The sequence below is a fragment of the Callorhinus ursinus genome, unplaced genomic scaffold (assembly GCF_003265705.2).
Source record: "Callorhinus ursinus isolate GAN/ISIS: 27379988/994484 unplaced genomic scaffold, GSC_fseal_2.0 scaffold4, whole genome shotgun sequence".
NCBI lineage: Eukaryota > Metazoa > Chordata > Mammalia > Carnivora > Otariidae > Callorhinus > Callorhinus ursinus.
Window position 1 is genome coordinate 469,572 of NW_027397066.1, and position 11,333 is coordinate 480,904.

Consider the following 11,333-nt stretch of genomic DNA (forward strand, 5'->3'; position numbering starts at 1 on the left):
GACCCAGCGGGGCGGGCGGGCGGGCTGGACTGGGCCAGGGCGGGCCGTGGCGGCGGCCGGGGCCTGCCGTTCGCAGCCCTTGGTAGAGGTGGGCAGGGCCAGGCCGCAGTTACTGTAGCCCTGCCACGTGCGTGAAGGGCCTGACCCGGCGTTGGGGGTGGTCCCTGTCCGGCGGCCTGGCCGCGTGGAGCTGGGGGACCTGCCACGTGCGTGAAGGGCTGGACCTGGGGTGGGGCTGGGCGGGGGTCCCTGTCCGGCGCCCTGGCCGCGTGGAGCTGGGGGGCGGGGGCTCCTGGTGCTGCTTTTGCCACGTGCGGTGAGCGTGTCCCTATTTCAGAGTGAAAAGCTAGAGAAAAAGCAGATGGACGTGACATTTCCCAGCGGCACCCCTCGGATGGCGCTCTCTGCGGCTTGGGGAGTGGAGTTTCCATCCACATGGAGGTGCCTGCTGGGGCCCAAGTGAGAACACCTGGTGCAGAGAAACCCGGGCCGTTTGCTTGTGTGGCCAAGGGCGCTGTCGTGCAGGAAAGTAGAGAAAGCAGAGGTTCAGGATGGCTCTTGCCAAGGGGAGTACAGTGGCGGGGAAAGGGTGTACTCCCTTTGTCCAGTGTCCCGGCTGTGAATGTCATGTCACCACTGGGCCCTTGAAATGCGCTGGGCCAGACTGACCCGTGCTTTGAGTGTAGCACGCGCTTGGGTTTCTAAGACTTCGTATCAGAAAAGCAACGTGAACTATCTCAGTAACTTTACTGTTTACAAATTAAAATGGTAATATTTTTGGTGTTTTGGGTTAAATACATATCACTAGGGTTAATTTTACCCTTCTAAAAAAAACCTTTTTAATGTGGCAACCAGAAAACTTAAAATTTACGTATGTAGCTTACATTTTATTTCCATGGGACAGTGCTGATCTACACCAAATTAAAATAAGAACTGGATGATGTGCTTATTCTATCAAGCTCAAAGGCTGCATAGTTAAAGTAATATTTTATCAGTGTAACATTAATTTCAATCTCTGATCATCTTTGAAATCATAAAAGCAGTACATGGTTATGAATGTATTTTGATTGGTTTACTCAAACATTATGTAAATTAGCAGGTGGTTGTTTGTCTTTATTAACATTTTAAACGAGTTTCTTAGCTATAAAGAAGTCTTTAAGGTATTTCATTTGGAAAATTCCGATTGAGATAAAGATTAATGTTTGTGCAAAAGCCCACCATAAAACATTGCTATTTGTATCTTCACTGATCATTCGAAAATTTTCTTCACGGTCCTATATGGAAGAGAAATAGGCAGGGTTAGTTTCTTACAGTATTTAACTGTGAATTTGAGGGGAAGGTGCTATGCTTTGAAGATATTTAATATTTCCCATTTAATATACCAAAGTGCAGTATCTGATTTTCTAAGTCAGGGTATGTTAGCTAAAGACAAGGATTAGGGGCGCCTGGGTGGCTCAGTCGTTAAGCGTCTGCCTTCGGCTCAGGTCATGATCCCGGGGTCCTGGGATGGAGCCCCATGTCGGGCTCCCTGCTCAGCGGGAAGCCTGCTTCTCCCTCTCCCTCTGCTTGTGCGCTCTCTCTTGCTCTCTGACAAATAAGTAAATAAAATCTTTAAAAAAATAAAAAGGATTAAGAATCAACCTTAAAGAAAGCATATTTTTGTGTTTTGATGGAAAATAGATGCTATTTGATCTATTATCTTATTCATTTTATTTCTCACTATCGAGCAAGTGAATGTCAGCCAACAGTAATAGATTTTCAAAATTGGTGTCCTTACTTTACTTCAAGCTGGGCACTGTCCTCCTTATTTTCCAGGTAAGGAAGCTGGAGTCTGGATTTGAGCCCATGTCTGACCAGAGTCCACTGAGCACAGTGACCCAGGAAACATGCAGTGTCACAAAAATAAAACTGTGATCTAGAAAATGGGCATACTGAGCCTCTTCATGCATGTCGAGTGTGTTTGGGAGCATTTATTCATTCTGTTAAGCCCACACCCCAGAGGCCAATGAGCTGCAGTCCCCTTTCCTAGAGGAGCTCACAGTCTGCCAGAAGGTGAAAGATTGTTCTTTCCCTTCACCCCGAGTGTCCCCACAGTGCTAGCTCAGAGAGAATGACCGAGGAACAGGCAGTTTATCCTTTCTGTCCAGAATTTGGGGGCTTTGTCTCCAGAATTGCGTTCCTGGCAGGAAGAGATAAAATAAGCTGAATAGGCACACTGACCCTTTGATAGTTTTGTTCTTTGACTATTTGCTCAATTTGCTCAATTAGATGTTCCAGCTTAAAGCTAACTTCATTAACTTTGTCCTTTGCTTGAGCAATGGCTGCATCAAGGTTATGTTGTCCAACTCGAATCTCTAAGTAGATCCGCTGTACAAACAGGAAAAAGGAAGAAGCCTTCTTAGAGCCGCTCCACTCTGCGCTTCCCTCATTGTGTCCCCAGCTCCTGCGTCCCTCCACCCCCACCTTCAAGAGCAGGCCCCACTTCGTTCTCCATCCCGCGCTGCCTGTCTGCCCCCGCCCTACTCAGCAGTCTTCCTTAGTAATAATCATTAAATGGTGACCCACGGCCCTGAGAGAGTACTTAGACCCTCCTGAACATCAAATCTACTACTAGGTAAATGCTTTTGGCACTGAAAGAATTTGATTACTTTTAGGAAAATTTTCTTTACATATGACTAAATTTCTGATCCTAAAGTACAGATTTTCTTTGTCTTCTCTCAGCCCATTTAGAAAATAACCAATCACCATCTGCCATATAAGAGTTTTATTTATTGGAATTCCATTGTTAATTTACCCTCCAGTCTTTGCTTGTTTTCAGGCCTGAGTAATCACAGTTCTTTTAACCTTCCCTCATGGTTCTTGTTTTTCAAGGCCTTTAATCAACGCTGTAGCTCTCCTTTGAACCCATTCCAAGCTCTCCAGCTCCCTCTTTGGTTGCTGCACTGAGATCTGGGCACAGGACTTGAGTAAGTTTCTAGCCAGTGCGGGTGTAATGGTTCTGCATACCAACGTCATGCCTGAATAGTGCTGATGCTCTGTTCATCAACAAGGACATGGGCGGCGTATACTCACCAGCTTACTCCCACCAAACGACACAAGCCTCGTAGAATTAGATTCCAAGCAAATGATGTGTTCACCAGGTGAATGTGAAGTAAAATAGAACCTTCCTTGTGGGCCATATAACTTGGACAATAATACCTAGGATTGAGGATTTCCATGGTTTAAGTTTATTATTCTCTACTTTCCCTTCTTAAAAATAGATCTCCCCTGTTAGTTTAGTAAAAACTGTGCAGTTCCTAAAGAAGAAATGGTTAATAAACATGAAAAATATTTATCCTTGTTGGTAAAAACAATGCGCACACACATACACACACACCCAGAGTAAGATAGCCCTTATTTACCATCAGATTGGCAAAGATTTAAATAAAAGTGTCCAGGGATAGTATTGAGAAATACTATTTCTAAACACTGATTTGGAAACGTAAGTTGAACAACCATTTGGAAAGCAGTTCAGCAATATGTATTAAAAATTAAAAGGTATGTGACCATTGACTCAGTGATTCTACCTACAGGAACTTATTCTATGGAAATGCACAAGTAGACAAAATTATATGTAAAGTGATATTCAGTGTGGTGTTTTTTGTAATGGCAAAGTTGCTTTCTTGAAATTACTTTAGTACCTTTCAGTAGGGGATTGATTAAATTTAGGCAAATCCAAATAAAGGAATGTTATGGGGCGAAAAAAAGAATATTATACCCATATGTGTTCTGTACTAAAGGTGTCCACGGTATCCTGCACTAGAGTAGTGTGTATAGGGCCCTATTTTTTATTAAAAAAATCATTTGTCAAAGTACAGGTGTGTGTATGTGTTTCTATAAGTTTAGAAGAAGATTCTGAAGAATACACACCAAGCTTTTAGTTGGTTATATTTGTTGGGCAACTTTGATTTTCTATTTAGCTAATTTCTATATTGTTTGCCATTTTAAAAACAGGTATAGGACTCGTGTTCTGTCATCAAGGAGTTTGGAAGTCGCCACTCTGTCCTCACAAGTAAAAGGGCAAACGCAACGAAAACCAATTCTTTTTAGATCTGTCAGAGAACTGAGGTCACAGGGTAAACCACTGCCCCCCAAATTGGAGGACAGACAAGCAAATACAAAGACTCACAACTTATCAGAGCAGAAACTGGGGGTACCAGTACTGGGTTCCTTTTATCTAGTACATGATGTCCAACTTTCAACAACAAAAAAATTTTAAGGAATACTAGATGGAAAAAAAAAAAACATAGTTTGAAGGGACAGAGCAAGCGTCTGACCCAAATTCAGACATGGCAGGGATATTGGAATGATCAGACCAGGAATGTAGAAAACCTGATTAATATGCTAAGGGCTCTAAAGGAAGGAGTAGGCAACATGGGTAATAGAAGCAGAGAGATGGAAATTGGAAGAAAATTTTAAAATGCTGGAGATCAGAAACACTGTAACAGGAAGGGAGAATGCCTTCGATGGGCTGGTTAGACTGGGCATAGCTGAGGAAAGACTCTCCCAGTGTGGGGATATGGCAGGGGATTTCTAAAACTGAAAAGCAAAGAGAGAAAAGACTGGGGGAAAAAAAAGGAATGGAAGACCCTAGAACTGTGGGACAATTATTAAAGGCAATACCCAAAGGAGAAGAAAGAGGAAGTAATGTAAGAAATACATAGGACAGGGCGCCCGGGTGGCTCAGTCGTTAAGCGTCCGCCTTCGGCTCAGGTCACGAGCCCAGGGCCCTGGGATCGAGCCCCACGTCGGGCTCCCTGCTCGGCGGGGAGTCTGCTTCTCCCTCTCCCGCTCCTCCTGCCTGTGCTCCCTCTCTCGCTGTCAAATAAATAAAATCTTTAAAATAAATACAAAGAACACTAATGACAGAATTTCCTCCTAGTTAGTGTCAGACACCAAGCCACAGAGCCAGAAAGCTCTGAGAACACCAAACAGAATAAATGCCAAACCAAGCCAAGAAAAGACTCTACACCTAGACAACCGCAGATATCAATGATAAAACCATCTTGAAAGAAGGCAGAGGGGAGAACGCCGTCGCTGTGGAGCAGAAGTGAGAATGGCGCCGGACTTACCCCCGAAGCCACGCAGGCGAGAACAGTGGGGGGAAGAGAGCCACCAACCTAGAGTTCTGTGTCCTGCAAAATTCTCTTTCAAAAGTGAAGGAGAAAGATTTTCTCAAAAACTGAGGGAACCTGTCACTGATAGGCCTACCTTGCAAGAACTGTTACGTTTTTCAGAGAGAAGGTAAATGATACAGGCCAGAAAGTCCGATCTACATAAAAAAAAAAAAAGGAAGAGCATCAGAGAAGGAATAAGTGAAGATAAAGTAAAAGCTAACTTTTCTTAGTTGATCTAATAGATAATAGTTTGTTCAAATAATAGCAGAAGTGTATTTGAGCATAGCGGATGTGTAAGTGAAATGGATGCCGACCAGGGACAGGAGGGAGGAATCCGGAATGCTTTGTTATTCTAGGTGCTGGCACTCCCTGTGAAGAGGTGTGTTACGTGAAGGTGGACTTGTGTTAGTTGCAAATACATATTGCAAACTCTAGGGCACCCATTTTTTAAAAAGTTAAAGTATAATATATAGAAGGGAGATAACATGGAATCACCTAAAATACTCAATTAGAATCACAAAAGACAGAAGAAGTGGAAGACAAAAATAGGAACAAAGAACAAGAGCAGAGACTAGGAAATGGGAACAAACGTGGTGCATATTCATCCAGTGATATCAATAATCACTTTGAATGTCTACAGCCATACCACCCTGAACGTGCCCGGTCTCATCTGATCTCGGAAGCTAAGCCTGGTCGGGCCTCGTTAGTCCTTGGATGGGAGATCAATAATCACTTTGAATGTCAGTGGTCTACATGAACCAAGTAAAAGAGAGTGTCAGAGTGGATCAAAAAACAAAACTATGTTTACAAGAAACCCACTTTAAATAGAAAGACACAGGTAGATTAAAAGTTAAGGGATGGAGAAAGATGTATATGCTAACTTTAACCTTACAAAAAAAGCCAGAGTGCTCATATTAACGTCAGACACAGTAGACTTCAGATCAAGGAAGATTATCAGGGATAATTACATAATGGGGCATTACATAAAGACGAAGAGGTCATTATCCAAGAAGACAAAACTATCCTTAATATGTAAGCACCGAACAACACGGTGCCAAACTGCATGAGACAAAAACTGACAGGACTGGAGGAGGAGGAGCAGAGTCTGCTGTTGGAGTTGGAGTCTCCGACACCGCTCTGTCAGGAGCGGGCAGATCCAGCGGCAGGTCAGGAAGGACATCGCTGGACTCGGCAGCACCGTCAGTCACCTGCACCTGGCGTACGAGTATTAGCCTGCTTCATCCAGCAGCAGCAGAGTGCGCACACTCTCAAGCTCGCCTGGCGCGCTCACCAAGACGGACCCCGTTCTGCGCCACCAAACACACCTTAACACATTTAAAATAGTAGAAACCCATCAACTGTATTTCAATAAATAATAATGGTAACAGAAACTACACAAAGTCTGCTCTCAGAACACAATGGAGTTAAAGTAGAAATCAATAACAAAGATCCCAAAACATGTCAAGATTAAGCACATTTCTAAATAACACATGGGTTGAGGAAGAAATCCTAAGAGAAATTTAAGAACATTTTGAACTAGGAGGGAATTCTGGGAAGATGGTGAGGTAGGCAGCACCAGGAGTCTGTCTTCCCACCCAGACCACAATTACACTGTTAGAATCTGTCTGATGTAGCTATTTTGGAACCATGGAGTCTATTGAAGGCTTGCAATTTCCAGGGGAAGCCTTGTGTGGTAAATTGTGGTTAATTTTGGTCGGTGTCAGCTCATAGCACGAGAGCAGCTACCCTTCCTCATCCCTACCCCCAGCCACGTGGCGGGCTGATGTGCATGAGTTGCTGGACAGCCTGCACACAGCATGTGGAAGCCAGGGTGGGCAAAAAGGACCCTGTCCTCCAAATATCAAGGACCTTCATAATTGTCACACACAAGGGATCCTCAATAAGAATATTAGCAGATTTCGGGCTGCTTGGGTGGCTCAGTTGGTTAAGCATCCGACTCTTGATCTCATGATGATGAGATCAAGACCTGCATTGGGCTCCATGCTGGGCATGGAGCCTCCTCTAAAAAAAAAAAAAAAAAAAAAAAAAAAATCAAAGAAAATTTCAAATAGAAACTTGATCTCATCATCATGAGATCAAGACCTGCATTGGGCTCCATGCTGGGGAGCGCCCCAAAAAAAAAAAAAAAAAAAAAAAAAAGAATCATAGCAGACTTCTGATCAGAAACTTTGGAGACCAGAAGGCAGTGGGTGGGTGTACTCAAAGTGCTAAAAGAAAAAAAGGCCAAAAAGCACAGGAAAAGATGCTCACCATCACTAATCATTAGGGAAATGATGGAATACAAAAGCATGTGTTTGTATGGTATGTATATGTTGTTACTGTCTGTACTGCCTACCCCACCAGCCATGTCTTTCCCTGGGACTGTCAATCACATGCCATAGGAATGGACATACGATCAAGGTGGGCAACTTAGAGTACCCCAGGCCCCCAGACACACTAACCCAAGTAAAAACAGAGGCCTTGTGGAGGTGCTGATAAGGACCTTAAAGGGGGATCTCGTAAGACATTTTGAAACTAGAGCTGTTTCTTGTTCTTCAAAATGGGGAGAGCTTTCTTGAAAATCAGGCCTATGGGATGAGAATTTTGTCTCCCTTAGGTCAGGAAGAGGGTAGGGTATATATTAGGCTCACATTTAATATTTGTTGAATGCAGAATGAATTAAAATATTTTTCCTCCCTTGTAGAAGGGGGTATTAGATCAGGCAATTATATTTTTGAAGAATGAACCTTCTCTGTCTTAAAAATAGTGACTGGAATGTTCTGTGACGCTCTTTAGCTCAGTTAAAATTTGGATTCAGCATTTAATAAGCCATGGAGACATTTCCAGATTGCTCATGAAAGAACAGAGGAGAACTGGGTTTTTGTATAACCAGGCAAAAAGCCCAGGAGGCAGGCTGTAGGGAGGGGAGGTAGCTACACGGACAGGCCCCAGCAGAACCACCGTCAGGCAGGTGCTAGGTGCACCAGGAGAAGGTGCTGTAGCAGCCAGGCTCAAGGGTCCCATCCATCCAGCTGGAGTGGAGTCTCTCCAGTGACCCCACTCCCAGTCTCCACAGGAGTGGAGGTGTCAGAATGTCTCCTGAGCTCAGATCAGGCGAAATCATCCAGTTTAATGAGAACAGGAACTTTGTAGCCTCTCCTCCCCAGAGGAGATGCCTGTTCCGGTCTGTGAGGTGTTGCTACCCATCCTGCTGTCCCATGGGCACATCCCCAGGGCAGCTCTAAGTCCAAAGGGAAGTCGTCCTCGCAACAGTGTTTGAGTGATTGGACTGAGCAAGCCAGTATCCTGAGCTGGCACGGTGGGGAACGGAGGTCACTGTTAACACCCACTGCACAGATGAGAAAACTGAGGGCTGGAGCAGTCAACAACCTGCTGAAGATTGAGCTTGACAGTCCACACTTGAACTTGGCTCTGACTCCAACACTCACATTCTCTCCACTGGATCCTGGTGCCTCCTCTACTCCTGCTAACCCCCTAATGAGGAAGCGGCCAGGGAGACCAAACAGACCGAGAGGCCGCCAGGGAGGCGACGAAGACTGTGGCCCAGCAAGACCGGTGAACCTCAGGATGACGAGCATGAGGCCTGTCATTTACATCGTTCTGAAATATTTTATGTTAAGGTCTCTGCTCTTGAGCTGGACGATAGGCTCATTGAAGGCAGGCACTTTCCGCATCTCTGTGTAGTCCCTCTATTCAGGACTAGACACGTTAAAAATTGTCAGTTCTGGTTAATGAGTGCTTGTGCAGAGGTTTTTCTTAAAGTTTGTGGGGATACATGATATGTGAATTTTAGCAAATTAAAAGTTTTAGTAGCAAAACGTAAAAGAATGTTTTACCTCATCATTGTAAGTTCTAACAGTCACAAACATTCCCAAGCCAGGAGCAGATTCAAGGAAATCTTGTTTGCGTATGTCCCATTGCTGTATCTTGAAAGTCCCTGTTTCAAAAACATAAGACATTTATTATAAAATAGGTGGAGGAAATAGTTGCACATGATTACTGATAAATGAATTTACTTTATTCAAATTATCCAAATCACAAAATACTGTGAGCATGGTGATGAGGTCACATAGCCAAGTGGGAAGATCCCGGGGTGAAGGGGAAGGCGTGTGGGCTCTTGGTCCAGCCCTCACTGTTGCTCCCCTCTGACTGCACCACTCTGGACTCAGCTCCCTCGGAAGATGGGGATAATATGTATCCCTCCTAAGTCTCAGAGTTTCGAGGACTACTGAAAAACTAAAAAGCCTGTGCAAGCTTTCTATCTAGAGTGTAAACTTCGTGTGGGTCAGGACTTTCCCAGGGTTGCCTGGTAGATCGTCTTTGGTTTCTTCCTCCTCTAACTCACCCGCACGATCCCTTCCTAAGGCCTAGCTGTGTGCTGTCGAGTCCTTCCTATGCCTGCCTTCGGAGGCTCCTGCTAAAGTTTGTGTTGTCACCGAAAGAGCCTCCCACTTCCTCCTTTTAGTATATGGGAGCATCATATGGCTTAACTTGCCCCTTGAGCCCTTGCAAGGTACAATGGTAATGAAAAAAGAGTTCATGTTTATTGAAAGCCATTGAAAAATAGCTAACGGTGCTGCCTTGTGCATGCCAGGTACCATGCTGAGCACTTAACATGTCGTCCCATTAATTCTTCACATGTGCTCCCAGGAGGTATTTTATTCCTTCACCAAGTCAGTTGATAAGTATATAATGAGCTCCTCCCACAGCAAGAGCACTGTTCTAGGAGCTGAGGACAGAAGTGAACAAAATAGACACTATCTTTGTTTCCATGGAGCTTTTGTACAGACAGCAAGGAAATAAGTATTTAATGTTAGGAATGCTGTGAGAGAAAGCAAGAAAAAGGGATAAGGGACTTTGAGTATTATATGGGGAAGTCAGCGAATGCTTCTCTGAAGTTTGAGAAAAGACCCAAAGGAATAGGGGAGGAAAATATGTATATATTTTACACTAAGTATACTTACAAATATGTTTAAATTATATCTCTACATCACACTCAGTGCTAACGATTTGCCAAGCATTCTAAGGAATTTATACACACAGTCTGAATTTTCATGACAACACTATGTAAGTGACATTATATATTTTTAAAGATTTGTTTATTTATTTTAAAGGGGGGAGGCAGGGGCAGAGGGGGAGAGAGTCCCAAGCAGACTCTGCACTGAGCATGGAGCCCCACGTGGGGCTCGATCCCACAACCCCAAGATCATGACCTGAGCCAAAACCAAGAGTCCAATGTCCAACTGATTGCGCCACCGAGGCGCCCCAGTGATACTATTTTTATGACAATTTTGCCTATGATAAAACCAAAAGATAGAAAAAGTAATTTGCTTAGGTCACAGCTAGCAAGTGGCCGAGTCAAGGTTCAACGCAGCAGGGTCATGGCTTTCCCCTTTCTACCACACAACGCCGGCTCCTTCTGGGGGAAGATGGTTCCATGCGGGGCGCATGCCAAGGTCCTGGGGCAAGAGCATGCCTGGGAGCCCAAGGAACTGCGGAGTGGCTGCAGTGAGGAGCGCGGGGAGAGAATGGTGTGAGATGTGGTGGGAGTGGGCAGGGGCCAGATCACGGAGGGCCTGCACCTTCATTGTAAGGGTCTGGGGGAGCGGTTGGTCGGAGTGGAATGATGTGGCTTTCAGTCTGCAATATTGGTTGTGTGGGGACAAGCATGCAGGATCCAGAATGGAATCACTCAGACCAGGCGCAAGTGGAGGAGGTTGTAAAAGGCGTTGTGTTCTGCGTTATTGTCCCGACTTTGCAGGTTGGAAACTGAATCCCGGATAAGGTCACGTCGCTCGAGAGCTGTAGAGGCCAGATTAGCACCAGCTAGTCTGATTCCAGAGCCCGGAGCCCTGGGTCCGGGGCTACGGGGCCTCCCTGGAAGGCAAGGACACTAGTCTCTGACAGGGGCCTCAGACAGGAATGTCCCTTGGGTGCTGACTGTAGGGCGGCCCCTACAAAGTGAGGCACTGGGGTCGGGAGCCCTACAGACCCCATTTTCTAGGAGGGGAGCATCAGCAGCAACCTCTCGGCTGGGCCTGCGCTTAGTTGAAGGCATCTTTGACTGGTACTGGTCCTTTGTCCCTGCGGTTTTTAACCGGTATTAATGTATATTCTGTACTGACTCCCGACAGTCTTTTAAAAAGTATCGCTTTT

General features: G+C 44.9%; 1 protein-coding gene across 1 annotated transcript in view; it reads right to left on the bottom strand.

The window, feature by feature from the left end:
• Positions 1-820: 820 nt before the first annotated feature.
• The window catches only part of LOC112836093 (transmembrane emp24 domain-containing protein 11), a 16,897-nt gene continuing 6,384 nt past the window's right edge, over positions 821-11,333 (bottom strand). The window contains exons 3-6 of the mRNA XM_073892652.1: positions 9,014-9,114; positions 3,073-3,198; positions 2,221-2,367; positions 821-1,274 (exon numbers count right to left, since the gene is read on the bottom strand). Of these exons, the coding sequence (XP_073748753.1) occupies positions 1,125-1,274; positions 2,221-2,367; positions 3,073-3,198; positions 9,014-9,114 (524 nt within the window). The 3' untranslated portion in view covers positions 821-1,124. The remainder of the gene's footprint in view (positions 1,275-2,220; positions 2,368-3,072; positions 3,199-9,013; positions 9,115-11,333) is intronic.